Source organism: Macaca fascicularis, chromosome 2 (assembly GCF_037993035.2).
Source record: "Macaca fascicularis isolate 582-1 chromosome 2, T2T-MFA8v1.1".
Lineage (NCBI taxonomy): Eukaryota > Metazoa > Chordata > Mammalia > Primates > Cercopithecidae > Macaca > Macaca fascicularis.
The window spans coordinates 115,018,103-115,045,896 of NC_088376.1; the positions used below are offsets into that span (position 1 = coordinate 115,018,103).

The 27,794-nt window shown below is 57.5% G+C and overlaps 5 protein-coding genes across 32 annotated transcripts; 3 read left to right on the plus strand and 2 right to left on the minus strand.

The window, feature by feature from the left end:
- Positions 1 to 1,554: 1,554 nt before the first annotated feature.
- Positions 1,555 to 3,700, plus strand: GPR62 (G protein-coupled receptor 62). Its single transcript, XM_005595958.4, has one exon. The coding sequence runs from the start codon at positions 1,827 to 1,829 to the stop codon at positions 2,916 to 2,918; it is 1,092 nt and encodes a 363-aa protein (XP_005596015.2). The 5' UTR covers positions 1,555 to 1,826; the 3' UTR covers positions 2,919 to 3,700.
- On the minus strand, positions 3,654 to 13,677 carry PCBP4 (poly(rC) binding protein 4). Of its 18 annotated transcripts, none has more exons than XM_005547292.5 (14): positions 13,549 to 13,677; positions 8,145 to 8,292; positions 7,368 to 7,478; positions 7,223 to 7,246; positions 7,082 to 7,114; positions 6,742 to 6,858; positions 6,407 to 6,538; positions 6,114 to 6,242; positions 5,796 to 5,870; positions 5,583 to 5,627; positions 5,445 to 5,508; positions 5,264 to 5,316; positions 5,007 to 5,176; positions 3,654 to 4,545 (listed from the first exon to the last, which is right to left on the minus strand). In XM_005547292.5, the coding sequence occupies exons 3-14, from the start codon at positions 7,446 to 7,448 to the stop codon at positions 4,257 to 4,259; spliced, it is 1,212 nt and encodes a 403-aa protein (XP_005547349.1). In that variant the 5' UTR covers positions 7,449 to 7,478; positions 8,145 to 8,292; positions 13,549 to 13,677; the 3' UTR covers positions 3,654 to 4,256. The 18 variants fall into 18 exon arrangements, with proteins under 18 accessions (XP_005547349.1, XP_073888465.1, XP_005547347.1 ...); XM_074032364.1 differs by having other exon boundaries at positions 3,654 to 4,348; positions 7,368 to 7,512; XM_005547290.3 differs by having other exon boundaries at positions 7,368 to 7,512.
- LOC135969730 (uncharacterized) lies at positions 13,180 to 18,147 on the plus strand. Its single transcript, XM_074033702.1, has 3 exons — positions 13,180 to 15,231; positions 15,466 to 15,695; positions 17,399 to 18,147. The coding sequence occupies exon 1, from the start codon at positions 13,180 to 13,182 to the stop codon at positions 14,167 to 14,169; it is 990 nt and encodes a 329-aa protein (XP_073889803.1). The 3' UTR covers positions 14,170 to 15,231; positions 15,466 to 15,695; positions 17,399 to 18,147.
- Positions 14,730 to 20,242, minus strand: ABHD14B (abhydrolase domain containing 14B). The gene is made up of 4 exons (XM_005547301.4): positions 20,169 to 20,242; positions 17,673 to 17,911; positions 16,148 to 16,389; positions 14,730 to 15,815 (listed from the first exon to the last, which is right to left on the minus strand). Exons 2-4 carry the CDS (start codon positions 17,881 to 17,883, stop codon positions 15,636 to 15,638), a joined length of 633 nt encoding a protein of 210 aa, XP_005547358.2. The 5' UTR covers positions 17,884 to 17,911; positions 20,169 to 20,242; the 3' UTR covers positions 14,730 to 15,635.
- On the plus strand, positions 19,844 to 27,432 carry ABHD14A (abhydrolase domain containing 14A). Of its 11 annotated transcripts, none has more exons than XM_065540668.1 (6): positions 19,844 to 19,996; positions 24,082 to 24,293; positions 24,468 to 24,583; positions 26,346 to 26,441; positions 26,633 to 26,868; positions 27,076 to 27,432. In XM_065540668.1, exons 2-6 carry the CDS (start codon positions 24,100 to 24,102, stop codon positions 27,256 to 27,258), a joined length of 825 nt encoding a protein of 274 aa, XP_065396740.1. In that variant the 5' UTR covers positions 19,844 to 19,996; positions 24,082 to 24,099; the 3' UTR covers positions 27,259 to 27,432. The 11 variants fall into 11 exon arrangements, with proteins under 11 accessions (XP_065396740.1, XP_073888469.1, XP_045242101.2 ...); XM_045386166.2 differs by lacking the exon at positions 19,844 to 19,996 and adding an exon at positions 21,270 to 21,414; XM_045386170.2 differs by lacking the exon at positions 19,844 to 19,996 and adding an exon at positions 21,270 to 21,414 and having other exon boundaries at positions 26,633 to 26,718.
- Positions 27,433 to 27,794: the final 362 nt, after the last annotated feature.

Below are 27,794 nucleotides of genomic sequence, written 5' to 3' on the forward strand. Positions count from 1 at the left end.
CCTCCCATCCGCCAGTCTTTTGCTGGTAGCTTTCATTGGCTGAACATACCCAAAGTCAGTTGACAAAGGAGCCTGGGAAATACAGTTCCCAGGAAGGCACTGGGGAAGAAGGAAATGAATCTGAGGGCAAACAAGGCAGATGGCCAGCACAAGGTGCAGGAGCCGAGGCCAGGAGACCAGCTAGAAGGATGCTGAAATGGTCCAGGTGAGAGGTGGTGGTGGCTGGGACCAGTTTGATGGTGATGGTGAGAAATGGCTGGATTCCAGAGACCTCAGCGGATTGGATATAGGGCGTGGGGGAGAGGGAGGCATCCTGAGATGGAGTTCACTAAGATGGAGAAGATTCTGGGAGGAGCAGGTTGCTGGGGAGGGGTCAAGAGTCATGGTTCTGTTTTGGACATAGGAAGTTTGAGATGCCCATTAGTGAAAGTCCTGGGGGGGAAATGTTGAAAAGGCAGCTGGATACCCAAGAAAAGAGGAAGAGGCTTCAGATACCAATGCAAGCTATCAGACTATAGATGGGGTTTTGCCATGAAACTGGGTGCCATACCTGGGGGCATATGCCCTACTGGAGTTACACAGCTTTCCATGAGCCAACCACATTGGGGCGGGGAACCCTGCCATTCACTGATTAGTCAGGACTGGGTTTTGTGCCTAATCAGGAAAATGGAGGGTGAGGATCTTGTTCACCCAAACTTCCTGTCCTGAGAATTGGGGAGGGGTGGTTTCCTAAAGAAAATTCAGGGTGTTTAGCCAGGTGTGGTGGTTCGTGCCTGTAGTGCCAGGTACTCGGGAGGCTGAGGTGGGAGGATCGTTTGAGCCTGGGAGGCAGAGATTACAGTGAGCCAAGATTGTGCCACTGCACTCCAGCCTGGGCAACAGAGACCCTGTCTCAAAAAAAAAAAAGAAAAAAAAAAAGGAAAGAAAAAATTCAGGGTGCTTTTACCAGAAGGGCACCTGTTTGCTAGCAGCAAAAACAAAAGCAAACAACAGCAACAAAAAACCAAAGAGCATCTGCCTGCTAAGGCCTCCTCTCACTTATCCCACACAGTATCATGGAGCACCTATTCTGTGTGAAGTTAATATTAGCTGAGCACCTACTATGTGCCATGTCCTATGCTTTTCTCTTATTTTTCCAGCCTCCTTTCTTTCCGAGAGAACTAGCCCTCTTGGGGGGCCAGGGCATGCCTAAGGGTCCTCTTGCTTCAGCTTTTGTCTCACTGGTACCTCAGTTTCCCTTTAATATGAGAGCTAAATGCTGTGATTACCCCCATTGATGAGGATGGGGGAAGACAGAAGATGGGGGCCACTTCTCACCACTGAGAAAGGTAGAGCAGACTCTGGCTGACTCCAAAGCCCACACTCTAACCTTCTCAAGTCTAAGCTCCAGGTCTGTGCCTGCTCTGTCCTCCACCCTGCCACCCTAGAGGCACCCCCAGGCACTTCCACAGCAGAGCCTCCAGCCTTCAGCTGGCAGCTGCTAGGACCCAGGGGGCTGGCGCCAGGCCCTGCCCTCCCTTGCCAGCCCTGTGTGGCAACATCAGAGTGACAGCCAGTACCATCTCCGACAGGGGCTGAGTTGCTGGAGCTGGGCTGGGGCAGGGGAGAAAGACAGCAGACTCATCCTTGCACCCCTCCATGGGCCTGGCCAAGCCCCCAAGAGGATGGCAGCCTGGGCGTCGGAGCCACCTCCTGGGCAGCCAATGAGGTGAGGGGCCGGAAGAGCAAGGGACAAGAGGAGCAGGGGACAGGTGATGGAAATCCTGCAGCTGTAGGCTCCATTCTGCCATCTACATCCCAGCGCAAGGTGAAGCCTGAGAGCCCAAATGGCCAACTCCACAGGGCTGAATGCCTCAGAAGTCGCAGGCTCGGTGGGGTTGATCCTGGCAGCTGTCGTGGAGGTGGGGGCACTGCTAGGCAACGGCGCGCTGCTGGTAGTGGTGCTGCGCACGCCAGGACTGCGCGACGCGCTCTACCTGGCGCACCTGTGCGTTGTGGACCTGCTGGCGGCCGCGTCCATCATGCCACTGGGCTTACTGGCTGCACCGCCGCCCGGGCTGGGCCGCGTGCGCCTGGGCCCCGCGCCGTGCCGCGCCGCTCGCTTTCTCTCCGCCGCTCTGCTGCCGGCCTGCACGCTCGGGGTGGCCGCACTTGGTCTGGCACGCTACCGCCTCATAGTGCACCCGCTGCGGCCAGGCTCTCGGCCACCGCCTGTGCTTGTGCTCACCGCCGTGTGGGCCGCGGCTGGGCTACTGGGCGCGCTCTCCTTGCTCGGGCCGCCGCCCGCACCGCCCCCTGCTCCAGCTCGCTGCTCGGTCCTGGCTGGGGGCCTCGGGCCCTTCCGGCCGCTCTGGGCCCTGCTGGCCTTCGCACTGCCTGCCCTCCTGCTGCTCGGCGCCTACGGCGGCATCTTCGTGGTGGCGCGTCGCGCTGCCCTGAGGCCCCCACGGCCGGCGCGCGGGTCCCGACTCCGCTCGGACTCTCTGGATAGCCGCCTTTCCATCTTGCCGCCCCTCCGGCCTCGCCTGCCCGGGGGCAAGGCGGCCCTGGCCCCAGCACTAGCCGTGGGCCAATTTGCAGCCTGCTGGCTGCCTTATGGCTGCGCGTGCCTGGCGCCCGCAGCGCGGGCCGCGGAAGCCGAGGCGGCTGTCACCTGGGTCGCCTACTCGGCCTTCGCGGCTCACCCCTTCCTGTATGGGCTGCTGCAGCGCCCCGTGCGCTTGGCACTGGGCCGCCTCTCTCGCCGTGCACTGCCTGGACCTCTGCGGGCCTGCACTCCGCAAGCCTGGCACCCGCGGGCACTCTTGCAATGCCTCCAGAGACCCCCAGAGGGCCCTGCCGTAGGCCCTTCTGAGGCTCCAGAACAGACCCCCCAGTTGGCAGGAGGGCGGAGCCCCAGCATACCAGGGGCCACCTGAGAGTTCTCTCTCCTGAGCAGGAGAAAGGAGGGTGGTTTCCGTGGGGGCTCATCCAGCCCCTGCACAGGTCACAGCAGGTGCCCTGCTGGACATCTGGCACTGGAACAGGAGGAGAAAGGGTATCTGCAGGCTTTTGAGGCCCACGGACTTCTGAGAGCCAGGAATCCTGGGGTCTGGGCCCAACACTGCATAGCACTGTGCACAGGCCGACCCATCCTTAGGCCTCAGCTTTCCCATCTGCACCCTGCAGCATCTCTAAGGGCCCCTCCAGCATCTCTAAGGGCCCCTCCAGCATAGGTGGTTTGTGAAACTCACAGGTGGTCCCCAAGCCAAGGTGGGCAGGTGTTACAGAGAAGAGGGCCCTAAGGGCTCACAACCAAAGTGATCCGCCAAGCAGGACAGTATCTGCGTTACAGCCACAGCAGGAAGAACCACTGGAGAGACACTCGGAGGGACTTCCCTGACATCTGCACCAAGGGGAGTCTGGACAAAGCTACTGAAACTCCTCCATCTGCTTCTAAAATGCCCAGAAGACAACTGGACCAGTTTGGTGTTAGAAGTAGGAGGTTGGACGACTTCATCCCCAAAGGGTCCTGAAGCACCAGAACTGGCGTGTGGAAGGGGCCGAGGCCTAACTGAGGTTGGTGGATTCACACGTGGGGGTCCTCCAGGACCTCAGCTGCACCCATTTTCTGGAGGTTTTGCTGCCCACAACACCAGTATTTCACAACTTCCTGGTCGCTGAGAATATTTATTCAAAAACAGGGATTGAAAAAACTGTACAGAGTGTCTGCTGCTGAGAACTGGGCCCCTGCCCCATGCCACTCCCCCAGCTACCTGGCAGTGCCCCCTCTTTAGGGTGCCCCCTGACAAGCCCAGCCAGTTCATTCCAGTCAAAAGGGTATCAGTGGAAGCAGCAAGAAATCTGCAGGTGGTGGGGAGAGAAGCCTGGCCCCAGCTACCCCCCTGGGCCCTCCTCCCTGACTCCCAAAAGGATGCAGTAGGCCAGGAAGCCCTAAGGGATGGGGAGTGTGTGAGTGACACCCCCCATGGTGGGGGCACTAGGGAGTCTCCTGGCTGCTCCCTGTATCCAAGCACAGAGCTGAAGAGGTACGCCCCCTGCTCTGGGGCTGCCGCAGCTCAGACCCCTGGGCCAGAAACTGCCCCTACTCTGAGAGAAGGAACTCCCATAGACGGAGGCAGGGTAGGGGGTGCATCCATGCGTCTGGGCGTTAGCGGCGTTTAGGACCCCAGGGTGGAGTCTCCTTGGGCGGGCAGGGTGCGGAGGCAGCCCCCTGCTGGTGGTCCTGCCTGCCCCTGCCTGTACCTCAGCTGGCCTCAGTAGGGGGAGAATTTCTGCCGCTCAGCCTTCTTGCTCCCATTAGCCGCTGCCATCTTGGCAGTGTAGGCCGCCAAGCCCGGCGGCGGCCCTGGGGAAGCAGGTGGTAGAGCCAAGAAGGGCACAGGCTTGAGGCCGATGAAGTTGGAGAGGGAGATGGCATAGGGTGTGCCCAGCAGGCCTGGGGGAGCTGTGGGCAGGGCCGTCAGGGGTGGCGAGAAGGGGGCAGGCAGGTCTGCGGGGGCCGAGCCGGGCGTCCCCCCAGAGGTAGACTTGGCCGTCTCTAGACTGGAGAGAGGGATACAGAGGGGAGACGAAGGGGAAAGTGGGAGTGAGAGAGGGACAATGAGGGCAGAGATGGGTATGAGATTAGATGAAAGGCAAGAGAGAGGCAGTGAACAGAGAACAATCACATGGGGTGGATGTGTTTGAGGGGAAGATGGGAAATGTGGAAGAGGAAGGGAAGAAAGGACAAGCAGATATAGCATGAGGTGCAGGGAGAAATGGGGTTGCCAGAGACCCAGGGAAAAGAGACAGCAATGGAGAATGAGAGGTGGATATAGAGGGGGGAGATGGGGCAACAGAGGGTGAATTAGGCGAAGACCATGGGGAATTGGGGTAGGGTTAGGAGAGGCAGAGGTCGGGCCCAGACAGAGAGAGGAGGCCAGCTGTCCTCTCCCCACCCCTGCCTTTCTTGGGCACATGAGAACCGTGACCTGCTCCCCTGCTGCCGCCCAGCCCACGCTCACCAGGCAGTGATGAGGTACTGGGCCAGGGCGATGGAGACCGGAGAGCCAGTGATGGTGACATGCCGCTCCCCAGCGCCCTCTGCTTGGTTCCCGATCTTGATGTGTGCCCCTGACATCTGCCGGATCTCGCTGATCTTGCTGCCCTGGCGCCCGATCACACAGCCAATCAGCTAAAGGGAAGACAGAAATCAACCCTGGGTGAGGCGCAGACCCCCAGGCCCCTTACCCACTCTCCAGCCATCCCATCCCCTGCTCACATCGTTGGGAACCAAGAACTCCTGTGAGCTGGTCTGTGTGCCGGGATCCAGTCCTGAGGGGGAGAAGAGGGACTGAGTGTGGTTCTGGACCTTTCCCATGCCACCATTTCCACTCTCCCTGGAAGGGAGGGGGCTGCCCTCTTAGGACCCTCCCCTGCCTCCTTGTGCAGGGGTGGCTCACCTGGCACCACACTGGGTGTGGCAAAGGGGACCGCATGGCTTGAGAGCTGCTGGAGCTTGGTGACCTGTGCCAAAGAGGGGTCAGAGGTCAGAGGAGGCATGGTTCAGGAAGGGGTGCCTTGGGCTATGGGTCACTCACCTCAGCTGGGGTAACAGCCCCATACTGACCCTGGACAGAGAAGCCCTGTGGGGACAAAGTGGGTGAAAAGGGGGTTACTGTGACATTAGGGCAGTTCAGCGACAGTCACTCCTTCCCTGCTCCCTGGACCTCCAATTCCTTCTTCCATCCCCTTCTCCATCTCAATTCCCCTTCTCCAGTAATGTGTCCCACTGCTCCTGTTGTTCCCCTCACCTGGTTGGCAGAGAGAAGGACAGTACCTAGGGAGAGGCTCGGATGGTACGGGATAGTGGCTCCTTTGGGTGGGGACTGGAAGGCATAAACAGGGAGGCTCTGTCAGGACCCTCTCAGACTCCAATAACCTCTCCAACTGCCCAGTGGCCTCAGGCCCCACCATGACCCCCAGGGAAAGGCACATGATCCCCGGAGCTCATCATCCATCCCTGCAGCCCTGCCCTGCACCACCTGTGGCACAGACATAGGGTTTGGGGTGCCCGACAAGGCAGACCCAGGGCCCACCTCCTGCCCCCACTCCCTGCCCCAGGGCAGCACCTCCAGGATAACAGCGCAGATCTGGCGCACACACAGGATGATGGCATCAGGCACCCCAGACACCGTAACAGCTCGCTCTGTGGAGTTGGGGAGCAGGTCCCCTGCCACCTGTACCTGGGCACCTGTAGTCTGCAAACAGAGAACAGGGGCCACTTCTGGCTGCTACCGTAACCCAGAAAAGGGCTGCCTAGGCTCAGAGCTCTCTAGTTGGGAGGACGCCATAAGCCCAACACCCCTCTTGCAACTGCTCCCTTGCCCCGGACTCCCTGTGTGCGGTATCCCTCTCCCCTCACCTCTCGGATCTCCTTGATCTTGGTGCCAGCCTTCCCAATCAGTGAGCCACACTGACTGGCAGGGATGACAAGGCGCAGGGTCACTGGAGGCCTGGAGACATTTCCACCATTTGCAGGAGCAGCACAAAGGTCCTGACAGGGAGACGGTGGGTTGGCCATGCTCGTCCCTGCTACATCCGCCCAGGAGTCAGGAGGGTACCCTTTCCCCAGTCCCACTTCAAGGGAACACTACCCTGGGCTTGACCTCCCCTCCCACCCACAGCCACTATCTGAAGTCGGAGTTGCATTCCTCCTAGGGAACCACTCTTGGTCTCCTGCCCTGGCCAGCCACGGACCTCATCCAGTTTGAAAGCAATCATGGAGACTGCATGGAAGACAGCCGCTGTAGACCCGGTGATGGTGGTGATGCGTTCGGGGCAGGAGCCCTCGGAGATGGTGATCCGGGCACTGCTCTGCAGATACAGAATGAGCGCCGGGCAGCGGGGCATCTTCCCTGCTCCCTTGCCAGAACTTGTCTGCCTGCCCCACTCACCAAGCCCCAGGCAAGGCTCAAAACTGCCACCCTCTGGGGCACTCACTGGTCAGCCCAGAAGGAGTGGTTCAGGGAGAAAGTGGGGCAGGGATCTCCCCTCCACATCAAGTGCCCTGGGCTCCTCCCCCAGACTCCATCCTCACCTGCTCCCGGATTCGCTTTACAGTCTCGCCCTTCTGTGGGAGAAAAAAACAGAATCGCTCTTAACTTAGAGGTCACAGCCTCCTTCCCTGGGCTGAAGCCTCAGCTGGAGGGGGATGTACAGAGCAGAGCTGGGCACCTACCTTCCCGATGATGCTGCCCACTTCCTGCGGACAAGACAAGAGCCGTCAGATAGGTGCCAGTGCCCAGGCCCAGCCCCTCCCCATTGGGATAGCCAGTGAAACCCAGCCCAGCCTCACCTCGCCTTGCCCTCCACCTCCCACTCACCTTCCCATGCATCAGCATCCGCAGCGTGAGGGTGATGCTGAGCTCTGGCTCCTCCTCCAGTCCCCCATCCGAGCCGCTCATTCTGTCAGGCGAGGCTGGGGCCACAGCGACCTGCAAGTGTGTCCACGCTGCGACCTGGCCGGCTCTGGCAGGGGCAGCCACAGAGGGGTTCGAGAGGAGCCCAGTTCACCCTGTCCCTGCCCTTACATGGGGACCCCAGAGCTAGGCTAGTCAAACTCCCGGAGGAAAGAGACTGCATGGACCTTGAGTGCCACACATTCCTCTGACCGGATGCTTATGTGTGTCTCACGAGCTGTGCAAGCCTGGGGAGCCCATTCAACCCTCTGAGCCTCAGCTTCCCCATCTGTAGAAGGGGGATACAAATTCCCATCTCCAAAGAGTGATGAGAATTAAAACAATAAGCACATATATGGTAGGTACCTAGTCTTTCCCTTACCCTGAGACACTAAAATAAATAATTAACTAGGAAGCCTATGGGAGACCAGAGAGGAGAGCCTCCTCCCTGACCTCTTGGAAGAGGGAACCTCTGTGGATTGGGCCTTGAAGGTGGAGCTCAGGCTGAAAGCTTACTCCACATGAGAGGCACTTGCGTCCAGCAGCCAGAACCTCTACAGAAGAGCAGCTGGGGAGGAAGCTGGAGCAGCCATGGGAAGTCTTGAAGCGAGGGAGGCCTCGGGTGTGGTCAGGTCTTGCCCCTGCCTGGTAAAGGCTTGAGGCAGGGGTTGAGGGGGGAATTGAGGCATACCTCCCACCTACCAGAAGTCACTAGGGCAGAGGCTCACTACAGACACCTCTGGGCAGGGTTCATTCAGCACTGGGCTGCAGTGGGTGGGGCACAGCATGTCAGGGGACTGCCAGTTCTGCACGTTGGTTTCCAATCTCTCTCCTATGTGCTGGAAATGGCCTTGGGAACAGGAGGTAAGAAGTGTCCAGGCTGGCCACATTCCCAGCCTGGAACACTTTCTACTGTACCAGAAACAAGTCACTTGGGCTCTGAGTCTCAATTTCCTCACTCATAAAATGGAGGGAATACCTCTCCCTGGGATTGCGTGATGGGTAAGAAAAGGATTTGGTGGGCTGCGGGAATGTCAAGGCCATTAACTGATGGAGAAAGGTGGAGCCTGAGATTAGCTGCTGGGATTAGCTCAGCAGTCGGCCCTCCCCACCCGACCCTTTTTCATGCCCCGACTTAATCCTGAACCTTAATCCTGCTTGGAAATCCCTCTCCTTAGGCGTCTGTCTCCTGCCAAGGCTCAGCCTTGATGGGGAGCTCACTGGGGGACCAGAACCCTATGGGGAACACAGGGAGTGGGACTAACTGGTGCTAAGTCTGGGCCAAGACCAAGCTCTAACACTGCAAATTCCTCATGCCCAGAAGGGTGTGGGGTGAAGGATGAGTGTGCTGGGCTTGGAACACTCCAGAAGTCTCTGGGCGCCTTCCTCCTCAGCCCCCTGCCCCATCCCGACATGACAGGAAAGGGCATGGAGTTCTGTCTAGCGCCCTCTTCTGAACTCCCCTTGCTAGACAGAGCTTGAGCACAGAAGGTGAAGGGGGCTCCCAGCCTGGCTCCTTCTCAGAAGCCCCAGCAAGCCACCATATGGCATAAGGTCTTTGTTTCCTCACCTATCCAACGGAGGTGACACCCTGCTCCCCTGGGCGCAGCTGCTCCTCCTTCTATTTGAGTTCTGCCATAGGGACTCCAGAGGGTGGAGATGAGCAGTGGATGCAGGGACTGTGCTCTCCGAGCATCCTGGCCAGCCTCATGCTGGCTGCCCTTGCTAGACATTCCCCCAGCTGCCTGCACTTCCCCCATCAAAGCACTTGTGATGACGTGCTTGGTTTCTGCCTCTCTGGACAGCCAAGCCCAGGAGCCCCTTGGAGCAGGAGCCAAGGCTGCTGCCTTCTCCTTATGTCCCCAGGGCTCAGTTCAGAGCCAGGCCAGAGAAGGTGCTCAGAACATACTGAGCTCAGCTGGAACTCAGCTAACATACCGGTTAGCTGAGCAGATGAATTCACTGCACAGAAGGAGAACCTGATGCCTGGAGAGGATCGGTAACCTGCCCAAGGTCACAGAGAGGTGGGACACGGTGGGACTAGCATTGCTAGTGTGGGGCTATCCAAAGCCCCACCTGCCTCCCCTTTCAGGCTGCTCCTGTCTGGATCTGTTAGTCCTCTTCCTGGAGGGCAGGCTCCTTCCAAAGTGGGTATTGGGCTTCAGTTGTCTCTGAGACCTTTGCCTGGCTAGTAGACAGGGATCCTATTTGGAAAGGACTGACAACTTGTCCAGGGCCTCAGTCTTAAGTTCCAAAATTTTCTGGGATTCAAGGACCCCCCTGGGATGGTAACCAGTGGGAGACCTGATATTGTCCCCAAACCATCTCCACATGACCTCTCGTGGCGCCAGGAAAAATGGGGCAGGAGGGCTGGAACATGGCCAGAACTAGAGCTTTTGCCATGAAAAGATGCCTGAGTCTCCAGCAGAGACCCACCACCCCAAGTCCAGTGGGTAACTTTGCCCAGGTCCTCACCTAACCTAGACCTTGGTTTACCCACTTGCATTGTGTTTAAGGGCTGGGGGTAGGGAGAGAGTTGCTGGTCTATCTGCGCCCTTCCTATTCTGAGAGACTCTCAAGGTCTTTCCCATCTTTAGGCAAGAACAAGGGGTTCTAACCCATGTCTTCCAAATTATTCTCCTAGGGCCCAAGGAATAAGCAGCCCCACTAGGCATCACTGGCTCCCCCTGCCCTCACTGGGGCTCTAGGGAGTTATTTGTTGCTCCAGCCTGGTGGGCCCTGGGTCTTTGCTGGGCCACCCACGTGGCAGCCACACAACATGCCACAGTGACCTCCAGCTCACCTCCGAGGGTGCCCAGCCCCCTCTGGTCAGCAGGGCTCCCTGGCAGGACACGCCAAGCTCACACCAGGCCTCTGACCTCGGGCATTCCCTCCTGACTCCCAGGCCCCCTCCCCAGCCCCAGTGCCCACTTCTTCTGTCCCTGGCTTTCTGCCACTCAGGCTGGAGGGGGTGGCGGGGGGCGGTGACAGCTGTGTAAGCGATGGCGGCTGCCCCCTTCCTGCCCCTCCCCCCCAGCTGTCTCTCTCCCATGACAGCTGCCCAATCAAAGGGCTGGGGGCTTAGCCAGCTCCCCCCACATGCAGGGATCAAGTGTCCACCCTGCCTTTGTTCTGGAACAAGAACAATCCGGGGGAGGGGAGGGCTCCTGGGGCCAGGCGATTCAAGTAGACTGGCCCGCCCCTTGGGGGATTCCCTCTGCTCTGCTGGCCAGAATGTCTGGACCAGCTAGGGCCTGTGGACCCACCTGGGCTTCACTCTCCATCTCACATCCCCCTACATCCCCTCAGCACCCCTAGCTCTCCACCTAGCAGCCTCCTTCTCCTATTCCCACTCCCAAAGCAGCCATGCTAGCCACACCCAGTGATGCTGGGGAATGGCTTGGAGCATCCGGGGAGGCAGGGTGTGGTGAGGGTGGAACCTGGGCCTGAGCAGGTCTACATCGAGGGCTCCTAACTCTCCTGCCCAGTCCTTTCTCCGGAGATGCTCACTCTCCTAACTAGCCAGGCCTTCATAAGAATTGCCCCAGCGTCCTTGGACACATGTGCCCAGCCTCCTGGCCTCCCAGCCTCCGGGGATGGCCAACCATCTGCAGTTGGGAGAGGAGGAGGGGAGTGGGGAGCCTCAGGTGAGCATCCTGGGGTCCACAAGCTCCAGCCTCTGGCTTCTTGATTCAGATCTGCCACACAGACAAAGTGCCAGGAAGGGAAAGGCAGCTCTGACAAGTTGGCAGGTGCCAGAAATGCTACAGCTTCCGTACAGCATCATTAGGCAGCCCCCAGAAGTCTTCGGAACCAAGGCAAACCAAGTCAAGTCCGGGCCCAGGCTTGGCTCCAGGAGAAAGGACACAGCCTCCTCATGGTACCCATCCCCTCACTCTCTCACCTACACTGAGAAAGACCTCTAGCTTCCATTCTTCGTGCTGAAAACTGTATACTTACTCTGCTGCTCAACAGCCACCCATGGCTCCCCAGTGCCCAAAGAATAAAGCCTGAGCTCCACAGACAGACCATTAAGGACCTTTGTGATCCAGCCCCCGTCTCTCTTGTCTCATCTCCACCCCATCCTTCACATATGGCAGGCTGCAGAACACACGTAGCACCTCCAGCCCTTCAGGCCTTTATCCAGGCTTACCTCAGCTCAAAACACCCATCCTCCCCACTCTCTGTCAAAATCCTTCTCAAATGTCACCTCCTCTGTGAAGCCCTCCCCAGGCTTCCAAGTCAGATGTGATCACTCAGGCCTCTGTGCCCCTCAAAGATGTTGCTGCAACTCAAAGAAGTCCCTGTTGGGCATTTCTGAGCCTGTCTTTCCACTATACACAGAGCTCCAGAAAGAGGAAATTTGAGACAGGACCAGGGTCAGTGTGCAAGGAGAAGAGTTAAGGTTCATGGGGCCTGGGGACATTTGGAACCAAAGATGGGGCCGAGGGTCCCGGAGGAGTAATGAGACCAGAGTGAGAAGACCCAGACGTGAGGGGCCAGTCACATGGGCAGAGGTAGGACCTACCTGGATAGGATTCCTGGTTCGTTTCTCAGCATCCCCAGTCCTACTCCTGCCATTTCACCAGAACTAGGAGCTCCCTAGGTATGCTGCTGGGGTGGGGGATTTGGGCTATGCTTTAGGTTTTCAGAGGGTGGGAGCAGAGTGGGTCTCCTCACGCAAGAGGGGGACTGGAAGAAGAGCTGGGGGGTGGAGTACATTTCACAGAGTCGAGTTGGGCTCAGCCTGTCACAGCTGGAAAGGCCTCACCAATCACAAGAGGGGCCTGAGGCCCAGAGAGGAAGGGAAATATTTCTAAGGCTACATGGGAGGCAACTGGCAGAGCTGGAGAACCCAGGGGTCTACCTGTGCAGTTCAGAGCTCTTTCCTCAAGATGTCAGCGCCACTGAGCAATGGTGATGGAAGCTGGAGGGGCAGCAGTGATGGGAGTAGGGAGGGTGGACAGCCTGTCTGGGGACACAGGGTGGGGCAAGCCAGCCTCCTCGTGGCCTGGGCCTGCCAGGGTGTGTGGGCTGCCTGCTCCCAGCCCCCCACCCTGAGCATGCAAGAAGAACAATCCCCTTGTGTTTGGGCAGCCTGAGCCTGCATGCTGATGAAGGCTAGGGGGTGGGGGCTGGGATGGGGGTGCCCTGGAGGTTGAGGGGGCTCCAGGACCTGGGAAGGCCAGGGGATTTTTTCAGATGGGGAAAGAACAGGGTCCCAGGTACTGGTCCTGAGGCAATGAGGGTGACCCAGGGAACAGGGAGGGCATGAGCTCAGCTCCTAGGGAGTTCATGGGTTTTAAGAGCCTTTGTGGCGGAAGGCGAGCCCCTGGGGACACATGTCCTGCTGGTTCAGCAGGAACATGAGCATCCTGGGCTTGGTGGGGAGAAAGGAATGCAACTGGCCCTGGGTGCATCACCTTGGAGACCACTCCCCTGGGTGCTGGGGCCGGGTGGGGCACTGGGTGCCACAGGTCTCAAGATGGCGGGCCAGGGATAGGGGAGAGAGGAGGCGGGCACCTCCCTCTCCTGGCCAGGCAGGCATGAGGGCCAGGTTGAAGTGAGTAGCAGAGCCTCCCACCCCCACCGCCCAGGACCCCAGCCAAGAAGCTAGGTCAGAGCTGAAGGGCTGAAGAGCTATGGGGCAAGAGGGACCACTCTGAGCCCCCAGCTGTCATCTCCATACACCCCTGGCCTGGAAGTCTGTATCTGGTTCCTCCAAGGACTGCAGAGGATGGGAAGGGGTGTGTGCCCAGCCAGGAGCTACAGGGGAGTGGCAAATGAGGGCAGAGATGGAGCAGAACCAGAACCCAGGGCAGGAGGCAGAGAGAGGAGCAGGCCCAAAGGACAGAAACAGCGAGTGGGATGGGGGCCTCAAATCTGGGATCTAAGGTCCAGGAAGCCCCTCCCTGGTGCCGACAGCGCCTCTGGCAGACCAGCGCCCCCCACCTGTGCAGGCCTCAGCCGTGTGGGACAGGGAACGTGTTCCTCGCAGTCTCACAAACCCGGGACCCCAACCGAGGGATCCAGGCGCGGGCTCCCTGCCCCCGAGCGAACCCCCAAACTTCGCGGCCCGCCGTGCCCCGCCCGGCCCGCGCCCTACCTCGCTGGGGCTGTCCTGCGGCGGCGGCGGCGGCGGCACGGCGGCTGGGCCGCTCAGTCCCACATTGTCCCCGGGAGAGGCGGCCGCTCACAACTGCGAGTGACATCAGCTGCGAACAATGAGGGGTTTGACAGGCGCGGAGCCCGGCCGGCCCGGAGCCCGGCTCCGCGCCCCCCCCCCACCCCCCGGCCCGCCCGGCCCGGCCCCTCCCCGCCCCCTCCCCGGATCCGATTACAGAGCGGCGGGCCCGCCCCAGCCGCCCCAGTGCCGCAGCCACCCGCCCCGCCCCGCGCGCCGCGGTGCACCCCGAGCGGCGGCCGCTTCCAGGAGGGCTCGGGCGACCCTTCCCCTGCCGCTCCCAGGGTCCCGCGGGTTGGGGGTAGGGCCATCCGGCCTGAAGCGCGGTCCCCAGCCTTGGCCTTCCCCGCGCCGCCCCGGGCTCCGAGCCCCCTCCGCTCCCGCCAGGCCAGTCCTTCCGGCCCGGGCCGCCCGCCCGGCGCCTCTGCCGAGCCCCCTGCACCCCCATCCCCGCCTCGGCTCCGCCAGCCCCGGCTCCGCCTCGCTCCCGGCCCGGGGCCCTCCGAGCTCCGGCTGGGACCCCGCGCCCCGCCTAGTTCCTAGCTCTGCTCGCTGCGCGCCATCCTCCGCTCGGGCTCGCGCCCACCAAGACCCGCTCCCCTCAGCCACCCACAGTTGCACCGCCCGGCCCTCGTCCGCGCAGGGCAGGCTGGAGGAGGGGCCTGAGAGCTGTGTGGCCCTGTGCACCCGGTCCTGTGATAACCCCAAATCTACCCCCGGAATTCCTTTTGGGGCTAGGGTAGCAAGGAACGGGCTCCGTTGAGTCTTTTACTGGAGAAAGGATACTAGTGGGGGAGAAGCTGAACTGTTCTCAAGTCCCCTGGGCACCCCCCGGCCTCGGGGGAGCAACTATTCCTCCCCCTCTCCTCCATAATCGGCTCAGCCTGGTCCCACTGACCTCCACCTCCCCCCACAGCTGAGTCTCTTGGCACCTGGGTATGTGTGGGTGGGGAGGGGAATCCAATCTCCCTTCCTCTCCATCTGGCCTGGTGGACAAAGGGCAGGGGGACCATCTGGTCCCGCCGGGGTGGGGGAGGGGCCCACAGTGTTGGTCCCAGGGGTGGGGGAGGGGCGGCGCTCTTTAGAAGCAGCAGCCGGTGGGGTCTAATTGCATCACTTTATTTCACCGACCTCCACTCTGGCTCCCACCCCCCAAAGCCTCAGAGCAGGAAACAAGCTTGGCTGAGATGCTTCAGGCCTGGTAACCTCGGGAGGTATAGAGCACTCAGAAGGAAGGGTAAAAGCAGGGGGGCAAAGCGGTGGCCCTCCCTTTCTGGGGGTCACTTCTGAGCTGGGGCCCGCTGAAACCTGTGTCCAAAGTAGCTTTCAGGGCTGGCCACACCCTAAGCCTTGCAAAAGGGCCTCCTGCAAGGGCTGGCCCCATGGGGTCCCCACCTTCCCAGCCAGTGAGGTTAGCATGGTTAGGAGTCCACGTGTGCAAGTGCTTGTGTGAAGGATCATGTATGCATGTGTGTATATGCAAAGCTGTACATGACAATGTGCTTGCCAGTCCAGAGTTACATGTACCTATGCAGTTGCTCTCAAGCGAAGGGTCATATTTGGGAACAAGGATGGCTCTAAACATGTAAGCGTGCATGTGGGCATGTAAGTATCTGGGGCCTAACGGGGTGGGGAAGTGGGTGTTGGGGGAAGGGCTGGCCTTCAGGGCATTTGCAGAAGGAGGAGGGGGTGGGAGGGAAAGGCTGGGCAGAGCAGAGGAAGGAGTGAAAGCCAGGCAGGAAAGTGGAAGAACAGGAGAAGCTCATGTAATGGATTACCCTCCACCGGATTATGTTCCTTGATTCCTGAGGGTTTTTTCTCTTGATTTTACCCCCTCAGCCTATCACTGCAAGAGAAAGAGGCAGAAAAGACAAACAGACCACAAAAGACAAGAACCCAGACAGACGCACCTGTTGCATGTGCATGAGGCAGAGCCCGTGAGAGAAGAGAGAGCGCGCCAGAGAGAGCTCGGCAGGCAGGCAGCCCATCCCCTGCAGCAATGCTGGGCTTCACTGGAGCCCCTGCAGGAAGTCCAGCAGCCCTGTATGCCACTCCTCTGGTTTGTCCAGGTAACAGGGGTGCCCCGCCCCCTTCATGATCAGCACCCGGTGGTTGGGCAGCTGCTTCAGGTGCTCAAAGCTGGACTGACCCATGGGGTCCTGGTCTCCATATACAATCAGAGCCGGAGTCTGAGAGGAAGGATGGGGCAGAGTCAACAGGGACCTGCCATAGCATGCCCAGCCCTCCCCACCACTTCAGTCTCTCCCTGGGACCACCCCATATAAGGGAGAGAGACAAGCTGTCCCAGTGGGTGGGGGCACATATTGGTATCTGCCCCAGAACACAGTTTCGCACAGGGCTTGGCACAGTAGTCTGCTGAGTAAACCAAAATGGTGGAGTTGGGTGGTCAGTTCCTTCCAGAAGACACCCCTTGGTTACCCAGCCCCCAGATAAGGAAGGTCCAGGGATGCACCCTTCCTTGCTCCTGGCAGGGACACCTCAGCTTCCCACACAAGGGTACCTTCACACTGGCATAGTTGGCAGCATTGATTTTGTCAGTGCAGATGGGGGCCACTGGCACATAGCCGCGTAGCTGGGAGCCAGGGGCCGTGAGGAAGGGCAGGGAGTACATGCCACTCAGTGATGGACTGATCACAACCGGGGGGCCCAGCTCCAAGGCATCCACCACAGCTGCCAGGAAGCTGCCAGGGGCCAGCTCCCCAATAGGCACAGGGGCTGCTGCTTCCTTGGAGTGCCCCAGACCTGCAGGGATTCAGGTGTGGAAGAGATAAGACAAGGGCAGTGAATGGCAAAACAAGGGAGATGGTTGCTCTCTCCAGGAAGCCCTCCTAGGTCAGTTTCTCTGTGGCCAGGTTCCTATAACACCCAGTGTGCCCACGTTTATTCCTACAGTAGCCTCACTCTATCCTATCTGTGCCAAGCATGAGGCACTTCTCTCCATGTCTGTGCCTGTCTCCCCAGCAGTAAGTGTCCTGGAGAGAATCAGACTCTGAAGCCCAACAAGTCTGGGTCCAGAACCCAATTCTGCATTTATTATCTATGTGACCTTGGGTAGGTCCCCCTCAGCCTTCTCTCAGCTGCTCAGTTTCCCTGTCTGTTAAAGGGGGATAACAAAAGTATCTGCCATTTAAGATTGTTGTGAAAATTAACTGCGTGAAAGGCACCTGGCCTTGGATTGGGACAGGAGAGGCTCCTGAAGGACAGCAGCTGAGGGGCAGATTCTGCAGCTCCTCCTCCGGTCACTCAGGCTTCACCAACAAGATTAGCTCCAGACCTTCACCCTGAAGCTCAAGCCAACCCACCATTGGAACCAATCCTGCCTGGGCTGGAGGCTTGCCCTTGAGCCATGAAACCATACCATCCCTGGCCTGAGGGGGTGGGACCAGCCATGCTGCTCCTTTCACACCTGGCACCAAGGATTGGGACCCAGCCGTCTGGGTTATCACAGGCAGTCTGGGCACTGATCCCACCTCCCTAGAACCTAGCTCAGGGCTTTGCATGTGGGATCACAACTGGGGGCCTGGCCACCCACCAGGCCCTGCCTTGTCCCCCAAGGCTCCAGAAGACTCAGATCTCACTCCTTAGGGCTTCCAAAAGCCTATGGTTATGACTCAATCAAAATACTTTACTTCCAATTGGCTGAGCACCAATTACTCTGTGTCACGTACTAGCCACATACTCACACGGATTATCTCATTCCATTCTCATTAGAGCCAGCCCCAAACATGAGTGTGGTTATCTCCCACTGCAGATGAGGAAACAGCAGCTCAGAGACACTGAGACACTGCCCAGGTAACAGTGAGGAGCAGCTGGGCGATGAGGACCACATCTGGATCAAGACTGCTCAGAGGCCCTTGCAGTGTGCTTGACCAAATGCTGTCAAGTTCAGGGCCCAGCCTGGCCGGGTCCTCCAGATCCCACCGCCCCCACCTCTAGAGTGGGGAGGGGCTACATGTTATAGGAACCTGGCCCTGTCCCTGATGAGAACTCCCCAACCCCTGCCCAGAAGCCTGCCCCTTAAGTACCTGGCAGGTCAATGGCCACAGCCTGGTAGCCAGCCTGGGCCAGCCTGTGCAGTGTACCCAGGTTCTGCCAGGTCTCGGAGGAGAAGCGAATACCATGCAGTAGCAGTACAGAGAAGTGAGCTTGCCCACTGCCGGGCCGGGCCTCTCGGAAGAAGAGGGCCTGGCCCTGCACCTGGATGGTGCCCTCGTGCTGCTCCACGCTTGCCGCCATGCCTGCCGCTGCTGTGCTGGTGAAGGGCCTGTGGTCAAAAGCCACAATGATGAGGGGCCACAGAACACCCTGCTCAGGGTGGTGGTCCCACAGGAGCAACAAGGAAGCCTCCAGTTGGCTTCCAGAACTTTAGGAACATGCTTTGGGGTCAGGAGGACATAGGTGTTATTTCTGCCTCTGCCATTCACTTTAGTGTGTAACCTTGGGCCTCAGCTTCTTGATCTGAAATATGGGAACAATAAAGCCAACCTCAATAATTAAGAATTAAAAGTTTAAGAAAAATTATCGGCCAGGCACAGTGGCTCACGCCTGTAATCCCAGCACTTTGGGAGGCCAAGGCGGGTGGATCACCTGAGGTCAGGAGTTTGAGAGCACCCTGGCCAACATGGTGGAACCCCATCCCTACTAAAAAAAATAAAAATAAAAAATTAGCCAGGTGTGGTGGCGCGTGCCTGTGGTCCCAGCTACTCAGGAGGCCGAGGCAGGAGAATCGCTTGAACCCGGGAGGCAGAGGTTGCAGTGAGCCAAGATCGCACCACTCTGCTCCAGCCTGGGCAACAGAGTGAGACTCGGTCTCAAAACAAAAAACAAAAAGAGCCAGCTGATGGTCACATGTCACTGCCATTAGGCCAGTGTGGTGGCACACGCCTGTAATCCCAGCACTTTGGGAGTCCGAGGTGGGCAGATCATCTGAGGTTGGGAGTTCGAGACCAGCCTGATGAATGTGGAGAAAGAAACCCCATCTCTACTAAAAATACAAAATTAGCCAGCTGTGGTGGTGCATGCCTGTACTCCCAGCTACTAGGGAGGCTGAGGCAGTAGAATTGCTTGAACCCAGGAGGTGGAGGTGCAGTGAGCCGAGAACATGCCATTGCACTCCAGACTGGGCAACAACAGCCAAACTCCATCTCAAGAAAAAAAAAAACAGAAAAATTATCAGTGGGGGTGCCTGCTGTAAAAACTCAGCATGTGGTGGGGCTCCATTACGATTGCTGTTCTTATTCTCATCGTTATTATCCTTTTCTATAAATGGGGATAATTCAGTAGTACTAGCTCATAGGTGGTTGATAGGATTAAATAAGGCCATGCATGTACTATGCCTAGCATGTAGTAAGGACTCAGTGCTCAATTAAGTTACAGATCATGAGTTGGCAATGCAGGCCAGAGGGAGCCCAAACTGGGGTAAAAAGCCCATTTTATTTTATTTATTTATTTATTTTTATTTTTTTGCGATGGAGTTTCACTCTTGTTGCCCAGGCTGGAGTGCAGTGGCATGATCTCGGCTCACTGCAACCTCCACCTCCCGGATTCAAGCAATTCTCCTGCCTCAGCCTCCCGAGTAGCTGGGTTTACAGGTGCGCATCGCCTTGCCCGGCCTTTTTTTTTTTTTTTTTTTTTTTTTTTGAGATGGAGTATCGCTCTGTCGCCCAGGCTGGAGTGCCCGTGGCGCATCTCCGCTCACTGCAAGCCCCGCCTCCTGGGTTCAGCCTCAGCCTCCAGCCTAGCTGGGACTACAGGCGCCTGCCACCACGCCCGGCTACTTCTTTGTATTTTTTTAGTAGAGACGGGGTTTCACCGTGTTAGCCAGGATGGTCTCGATCTCCTGACCTCGTGATCCGCCTGCCTCGGCCTCCCAAAGTGCTGGGATTACAGGCGTGAGCCACCGCACCCGGCCTAATTTTTGTATTTTTTGGTAGAAACGGGGTTTCGTCATGTTGGCCGGGCTGGTCTGGAACTCCTGACCTCAAGTGATTCGCCCATCTTGGCCTCCCAAAGTGCTGGCATTACAGGCGTGAGCCACCGCGCCGGGACTAAAAGCCCATTTTCTTCTTCTTCTTTTTTTTTTTTTTAAGAGAAGTTGTCTCGCTCTGTCGCCCACGTTGGAGCGCTGTGGCGCAATCATGGCTCACTGCAGCCTTGACCTTCCTGGGCTCAAGTGATTGTCCCGGCATTCACCCCCAGTAGTTGGAACCACAGGCGCGCACCTCCACACCAGAAAGCCCATTTTCTAGAGGCGGAAACCGAAGCGCCCAGTGAGAAAGGCGACCCGCCGGGGACGCGGGGTGCTCAACGCGCTGCCACCTGGGGCCCAACGCGTTGACCTCGCGGTCAGGTTGCTTCCGCGGACCACGGTTCTGGCTCGCTAGGTGTGGGAGGGAGCACGGGGAGGGAATGGTGGCAACCCCCAAGGAGGGGACCCAGGGATCCGAAAAACGAAGACTTGGGGTAGGTGGGGTTGGGTTTTGACTGGAGAGAAGAAAGGGTCACAAGCGCAGGGCGGGTACCTGGGGAGCTGTGTGGACTCGCGCAGACGGGAAGCAGACGCGTACTGGCGGTGAATTGGAGCCGGCGGAGGAATGGTGCGGGAAGAGGCCGGTCCCCATCCAGCGGGGGCGGGGACTGGGCCGTGCTCCGGGGCGCCCTCTTGTGGCCACAAGCTCGCAGGGTCCATAGGCTCCGCTCAACTCGTTCTTCTCACAGCTGCGTCAGTTTCCCCAAGCCACTTGGTCCCACATGCCCCAAACGCGGTGCTGAGCACGGTTTCGAACTCCTCAGCGACCTGCCCCACATGGACATGGAGCAGTCTGAGGAGGAAAGTTCCTTCGGGATCGCATCCTTGCTGCTCTCTTCCGGCTCCCCATCCCCCTTATCTCCAGCCAGAACTGCCCAGGGCAAGTTGTTGGCCTGGCACAGAGTTGAGGCCGGACAGGTTTGAGTGCGAGGCTCCGCCAGTGTCCAGCCAAGTGGCCTTGATCGTTTTCCCAATGCCTCCGAACCTGTTTCCTTCCTGTAGAGCGGGTCATACGTTGCCAACCTCTGCAGAGTAGCAATAAAGAGTAAACGCCACGCTCTGCACAGCCTCCCAGTGCTGGGCCTGGTTGCCACGCGGAGCCTTGGGCCTGGGACAGGCCAGACGTTGGTAACACATCACCAACCAGGACAGGCGCCATGAGTAGATGTGAAGGAGCCCAGGGCCGGTCCAGGCTCTGATCGTGGGTGTGCGTCGGGGAGGGGTTGGGGTGGAGTGGGTAGGAGTCAGGAAAGTGGCTGGGCCAAGACCTGGAGCTGCTGCATAACAATATCTGACATTTACACAATGAGGCCTCTGCTCCGGACACTGTTCTGAGGCTTGACCCGTCCTTAAGAACCTAGAACAACCCTGTGCTGTGGGTTTTATCCTTAACTCCATTATACAGGCCAGAGAACAGAGCCAGAGTGGAGATGTTCCAATGGGAAGAAGCCACATGGCTCTCTGCCATCCTTCAAGCCAAAAACAATTCCGAAAATCTGGGCAGGGGGCGGGCCAGTGAGCATTTGGGCTCTGCCCCCAGCACCCCCTTCGCGCAGACGACTCGGTAACTGGGCTGCAGGCCCGAGGCTGCGGAGTGCGCAGGCGCGCCTCGGTGGCCGCGGTCCTGGCCTTCTAGAGCCGGAGCGGCCCGCGGAGCTGCGGAGGTAGCCATGGTCGGGGCGCTGTGCGGCTGCTGGTTCCGCCTGGGCGGGGCCCGCCGGCTCATCCCGTTCGGCCCGGTGAGTCTCCCCGGGTACGGAGGCCGGCCGGTGGCCCGGGGGCGGGCCATCTTTACCCCGCCCCTTGCTCCGGGGCAGAGTCCCGCGGAAGAAGCAGATGCTGGGGCCGCGAGTGTGCGTGTGCGCGCGTGTTGTGTGTGCGTGCGTGTTGTGTGTGCGCGCAGGATCTGCGTGTGTTCTTGGGGGTCTGGGTGTATGTGTACGCTCGTGTGTCTGCGTGGTGTCCGTCAGTGTGTTTCTGCGCGCTTATATTGGTGGGGGGAGTGTGTTCGTTGATGTCTGCCTGCTTGCGTCGGCGTATGTCTTCCCAGTGTATTTCTGTGTGCGTGTGATTTTAAGGGTATGTGTCTACCTGTCTGCGTGTGTGCATTTCTGAGGGTTTGTGTGTGTGTCTGCTTTCCTATGCATGTGCCTTTCTTGTGTGAGTGTGTAGTTTTACGGTTGTGTGTATGACCATGCTTGAGTATTTCTGAGGATCAGCCTGTGGTTTTGAAAGCGTGCACCTCCATTAGTCTCTCTGGCTTCCTGATGCCTGACTGCGTGCGTGATTTAGAGGATACCATTACTAAATGGAAGGGATTGATCCCACACGGGCCAGTGTGTGTGCAAGGAGGCTGCATGTACATGCAGGGAATAGCTTGTGCAAAAGAAAAGCGTGTGGGGGCAAGATTCGTATTTGTGCTTGTGTGCACCTGTGTATTACTGTCAACGCATATTCCAATGACCTAACGCGGGCACAGTTTACCCTGCCCCTCGCATATCCCCCCAGGCGGCCGGCTGCAGGTCCGCTACAATTGCCTAGTACTGCGTAGCACCTTGGGTTGCCAAGGCAACAGCCTAAGCCCCGCCCTTCCCTAGTTGGAGAGGCGCGGGGTCGCCCCGAATGGACTACAAGGAAAGGTCCCTCGCGCCGGGTGGGAACCTGGGCTAACGCCCTGTTAGAGACGTGCGTCTGAGGTTGTTCGTGGTCTCGAAGAAAAGAGGAATGCGGTCTTTCTCCACTAGGTCCTGGTTTTCCAGAAACAGCAGAAAGGCTGCTGCTGTGGCCCACAAACCCCCGAAGCCTGGGGATGCAGGCTCAGGAAACATCCCTAAAACATCCCAGAGGGATGAATAGGACCCAAGACGGGCCCCCGGCTCCTAGCTCGGGCAGATGCCCAATTGGCACTCAACAAAGGTGTGCTGGCCGGGCGCGGTGGCTCACGCCTGTAATCTCAGCACTCTGGGAGGCCGAGGCGGGTGGATCACGAGATCAGGAGTTCGAGAACAGCCTGAACAACATGGTGAAACCCTGTCTCTACTAAAAAATAGAAAACTTAGCCGGGCGCGGTGGCGAGCGCCTGTAATCCCAGCTATTCGGGAGGCTGAGGCAGGAGAATCGCTTGAACCCGGGAGACGGAGGTTGCAGTGAGCCGAGATTGTGCCACTGCACTCTAGCCTGGGCGACAGAGCAAGACTCTGTCTCAGAAACATAAAAATAAATAAATAAAGATGTGTTTGCTGGACTCCGGGAATGAAGCAGGCGTGCTCATCCTAGGCCCAAGAAATGGCAGGAACAGCCCTGATCCAGTCCATGGTATTATCTAAATCTCACAGGAAGCTTAGGAGGGCAGCCACGAGGTTATCTGATTTTACTGACAAACTGAAGACACAAGGCCAGGAAGTGGCAGTCTCAAAGGCCTGCCCAATTTGAGTCCTGGGTCCTAAGGGCTGTCCTCTGGGGTGGCAAAGACCCCAGACTGGAGGAGTCCACGAAGCAGGTCATTTGGCCAGAAGCTGTCTGTGTATGGGCTGGGGAGTAGCATTCATCTCTCCAACCTCTACGCTGTGTTTTTCATTTCTGGGTGTACCATGCTCATCCCTGGCCCTGCAGCCCCTCACTCCTCAGCATTTTCCTCTATTACAGACATTCACTGTGAGCCTCTTCATAACAGCTGGGTTAGACCGTTAGTTATAATGCGATTGTAAAACGCATTCTGATTTTAGCAGTATTAAATGCAGCGAGATTAAAAGAACCATTTCCAAACATGCCCTTAAGTGGGAGGTCCCTTTGCACGCAGTCTTTCTCCTTTGATGGCCCTCACCACTTTTTCCACCTGCAAGGCTCCAGTTCATCCATCACCTCCCAGCTCCACGGGTTCCTCCTTGGCAAACCAAGTGTGGCCTGGTAGTTAGAAGCCCATTCCTAGGTTCAAACCCCAATTCCCCCACTTGCTACTTGGCACTTTGGGCAAGAGAATGTACCTCTCTGAGCCTCCATTTCCTCACCTGTAAGAGAACTGTAATCACATCTGCTCCCCAGCGTTCTTGGTGGAAAAGAACGTTGTATGTAAAGTGCCACACTCAGGGCCTGCTGTCATAAGCGCTTGATGAACGGAAGTGGTTTCAGTTGATCCCATGATGGTGGCGGTCACTGAGCATGCTGTGTGCCAGAGGACACCTCAGATGCACCTCCTCACACTGAGGTATCTGAGCATTTGCCCTGGCATGTGGAGTAGTTGAGCATGAACCCCCAGAACTTTGCCCATAGCAAGGGAAAGGGCAAGGGCTAGAGCTCTTCCTCTGCTGGGGACTCTGGGTGGGTTTTTGGGATGGGATCCAGGGGTCCTTGTAGGGGCTCACTCCCAGCCTCTTTTCCCTCTCCTCTCCTCTCCTCTCCTCCTCCAGACTGTGGTACAGACCTCCATGAGCCGGTCCCAGGTAGCCCTGCTGGGCCTGGGTCTGCTGCTCATTTTCCTACTGTATGTGGGGCTGCCAGGCCCCCCAGAGCAGAATTCCTGGTTTTGGGGAGACCCCAATGTCACTGTCCTGGCTGGTCTTACTCCTGGCAACTCCCCCATCTTTTACCGCGAGGTGCTCCCACTCAACCCGGCCCACAGGTAGGTGCTGCCCCAAGGGTCTAGTGGAGGGACTAGGCCCAAGGGGAGTCCCTGTGTGGGACCTCCATTATACTCAGAGTGCTCAGGGCCTGGGAGGGCAATGGGAGAAGCCTAGGAATAAAGAAAGGCGGGCTACACCAGGTCCCCAGGATACACATTCCCATGTGCCTGCAGGGTGGAGGTGGTGCTGCTTCATGGAAAGGCCTTTAACTCTCACACGTGGGAGCAGCTGGGCACACTGCAGCTACTGTCACAGAGGGGCTACCGGGCCGTGGCCCTTGACCTTCCAGGTGAGCACCCCCAACCCTTTGTCTAGGGAAGCCCTAAGGTGTGGCTGGGGGGCAACTGGACCCTAGTGTATGGACAAGCAGTGGCAGGTCACAACGTGAGGAGGCACCATGAAAAAGTCTGTGTTTTCATTTTCTACCATGAAAACTAGTGTGAATTCTAGGTCACGAAGCAAATAAAAACTCTTCACAAGCAGTGTACTTTCTTTTTTTATTTTATTTATATATATTTTTTGAGACAGAGTCTCGCTTTTTCACCCAGGCTATAGTATAATGGTGCAATCTCAGCTCACTGCAACCTCCGCCTCCTGGGTTCAAGCGATTCTCCTGCCTTAGCTTCCGAAGTAGCTGGGATTACAGGTGCCTGCCACCACACCCGGCTAATTTTTCTATTTTTAGTGGAGATAGGGTTTCACCATGCTGGCCAGGCTGGTCTTGAACTCCCGACCTCAGGTGATCTGCCCACCTCAGCCTCCCAAAGTGCTGGGATTACAGGTGTGAGCCACTGTGCCCGCCAAGCAGTGTACTTTTTATGACAAACTATATAGGTTTTGTGTTTTTAAGTACACAAATGATTTATGCTATCATTTTTGTCATTAAAAAAATTTTAAAATGTCATCGAATCATAGAGGATAAAAAAAAAACTAAAAAATAGCGAAGCACTCGGAGACCGGTGCCGCATTTCTCTCCCTCTCTAAGAAGTTTAGGGGATGCCACACCCTCTTCTGGGTATTCCCACACATAAAGATGCAGATAATATAGAGAATTGTCTGGTAAGGTCTGTAAACATGACTGGTGTCCTGCCTGCTTAGCACATCCATCTGCAGCTTGGTTTTCTCTCCCTACATCATGTCTCAAAGATCATGCCGGTCCCTGCAAACCTCCCTCTCTGTTGTTAACCCTGCAGTGTGTCCCATAGAAGGGATGGACAGGCTTTATCCAGCCATTCCTCTACTGGCGGAATGCTCAAGCAATGTAGTAGCTAAAGCATCCTTGGACATGCTTCTTTGAATATGTAAGCAATAATTTCTCTAGGGTAGCTACTGAGGACAATTGATGGGCCAAAGGACATGGTTTGTTTCTTTGTTTGTTTGTTTGTTTTAGATGGAGTCTCGCTCTGTCTCCCTGGCTGGAGTGCAGTGGCTCGTACTCGGCTCACTGCAACCTCCACCTCCTGGGTTCAAGTGATTCTCCTACCTCAGCCTCCCGAGTAGTTGGAATTACAGGCGCGCACCACCACGCCCAGCTAATTTTTGTGTTTTTAGTAGAGACAGGGTTTCACCATGTTGATCAGGCTGGTCTCAAACTCCTGACCTTATGATCCACCCGCCTTGGCCTCCTAAAATGCTGGGATTACAGGCATGAGCCACCGCGCCCAGCCACCAGGACATGCACTTTTAAATTTAGATAACTACTACCTCATCCTCCAAAAACACTGTATGGATTTATCTTCTCATCTGTCATGTATGAAAGTGCACATTTCCCCATGTCTCCCCCAACACTGGGTGTTATTTCAGTCTTTTTCATTTTGCTAATATTAGATGAATGAAAGATATGCTTTTCTTTTTCCTTTTTTTTTTTTTTTTTTTCCTGAGACAGAGTCTCACTCTGTCACCCAGGCTGTAGTGCAGTGGCACCATCTTGGCTTACCGCAACCTCCACCTGCTGGGCTCCAGCAATCCTCCTGCCTCAGCCTCCCAAGAAGCTGGGATTTCAGGCGCCTGCCACCACGCCCAGCTAATTTTTGTGTTTTTTTTTTTTTTAGTAGAGACAGTTTCTCCATGTTCTCCAGGCTGGTCTCGAACTCCTGACCTCAGGGGATCCGCCTGCCTCGGCCTCCCAAAGAGCTGGGATTACAGGGGTGAGCCACCACACCTGGCCAAGATATGCTTTTCTAACAGGCATATTACGTTGCCAAAAAATAGCTTCTGGGCAGTTTTAGGTAGTGTGCGCCAGTGCCACTGGTCCCCAACTTTTTCCCCCACTGTGGTGGGCAGGAAGTCTTGTGCTCCTTCCCATTGCCCCTCAGCTGGTACCTGCTGCTGTTCCTAGGTTTTGGGAACTCGGCACCTTCAAAGGAGGCAAGCACAGAGGCAGGGCGGGCAGCATTGCTGGAGCGGGCGCTGCAGGACCTGGAGGTACAGAATGCCGTGTTGGTGAGCCCCTCGCTGAGTGGCCACTATGCCCTGCCCTTCCTGATGCGAGGCCACCACCAGCTACATGGATTCGTGCCCATTGCACCCACCTCCACCCAGAACTACACCCAGGAACAATTCTGGGCTGTGAAGGTACTGGGAGAAGGATCTCAAAGGTCCTGGCGCCCTGTCTCTGGCTTGGGGGGGTTCAAGACTCAAGTCTTACTTGGCAGGACATGGCCTTATCCCTGATCTTGGAAGGAAGAGTTGGATGGTGTTGGGGAGGGCTTCCTAGGAAGTGGCTTGGGGGTCAGAAACTCATCAGGCCCCAAGATCACAGCCCCCTGCCTTGCCCTGCAGACTCCAACCCTTATCCTGTATGGAGAGCTGGACCACATCCTGGCTCGAGAGTCACTGCGGCAGCTCCGCCACCTGCCCAACCACTCTGTGGTGAAGCTACGCAACGCGGGCCATGCCTGCTACCTCCACAAGCCGCAAGACTTCCACCTTGTCCTGCTTGCCTTCCTTGACCATCTACCTTGAACTAACCCACTCCCAGGTCCCGACCTGGCCTGAGCTTGGACAGTCTGGACCACCACCCTCCCCTGACCAGGGAGACAACCTCTGGGATTGGAGGCCAGAGGCCAGAGGGTCAGACCCAGCCAGGACTTCTCATTTCATCTCACAGACACAATAAAAAAGCATATTTGTCCTGCCTGGGAAGTGACAGGTTCCATTTCCTGGTGTGCTGTGGGAGAGACGGGAGTGGGAGGCAAGTCTGGGACTACTTTGGGCCTGGGAGCTGGAGGGGATGCTCCAGCAGTCTGGGAAGGCTAAGAGTGCGCCACTTCCTAAGTGCCTGGCCTCACCACTGTGTGCCTGAGTTTCCTCATCTGTAAAACAAGTATGATGGCAACGCCTAGGTTGGAGGGTGGTTACAGGACTGAATGAGTCTGGATAACTGAGTACTCAGCCACATAAGGCTGGGGAATTGCTGGTGGGAGGCGGGGTGAATTACTGCTGCTGCATGACCACTGGGATTGGTGGGAAATCCAGGGTCTGGACAGCCAAGCTGAGGG

Excerpts from the sequence above, each read along its gene's own strand:
- LOC135969730 (XM_074033702.1), top strand. The coding sequence starts at position 13,180 with ATGGGAAGGGGTGTGTGCCCAGCCAGGAGCTACAGGGGAGTGGCAAAT.
- GPR62 (XM_005595958.4), top strand. The coding sequence starts at position 1,827 with ATGGCCAACTCCACAGGGCTGAATGCCTCAGAAGTCGCAGGCTCGGTG.
- PCBP4 (XM_065540656.2), bottom strand. The coding sequence starts at position 12,023 with ATGGCAGGAGTAGGACTGGGGATGCTGAGAAACGAACCAGGAATCCTA. Across the intron at positions 5,871-6,113 it reads TCTGCGCTGTTATCCTGGAG|TCCCCACCCAAAGGAGCCAC; the intron begins GTGCTGCCCTGG and ends TATGCCTTCCAG. Across the intron at positions 5,177-5,263 it reads AGTTCTTGGTTCCCAACGAT|CTGATTGGCTGTGTGATCGG; the intron begins GTGAGCAGGGGA and ends TCTTCCCTTTAG.
- ABHD14A (XM_045386166.2), top strand. The coding sequence starts at position 21,346 with ATGGTCGGGGCGCTGTGCGGCTGCTGGTTCCGCCTGGGCGGGGCCCGC. Across the intron at positions 24,294-24,467 it reads CCACTCAACCCGGCCCACAG|GGTGGAGGTGGTGCTGCTTC; the intron begins GTAGGTGCTGCC and ends ATGTGCCTGCAG. Across the intron at positions 24,584-26,345 it reads CGTGGCCCTTGACCTTCCAG|TAGAGACAGTTTCTCCATGT; the intron begins GTGAGCACCCCC and ends TTTTTTTTTTAG.
- ABHD14B (XM_005547301.4), bottom strand. The coding sequence starts at position 17,883 with ATGGCGGCAAGCGTGGAGCAGCACGAGGGCACCATCCAGGTGCAGGGC. Across the intron at positions 16,390-17,672 it reads TGTGGCCATTGACCTGCCAG|GTCTGGGGCACTCCAAGGAA; the intron begins GTACTTAAGGGG and ends GAATCCCTGCAG. Across the intron at positions 15,816-16,147 it reads CCAACTATGCCAGTGTGAAG|ACTCCGGCTCTGATTGTATA; the intron begins GTACCCTTGTGT and ends CCTTCCTCTCAG.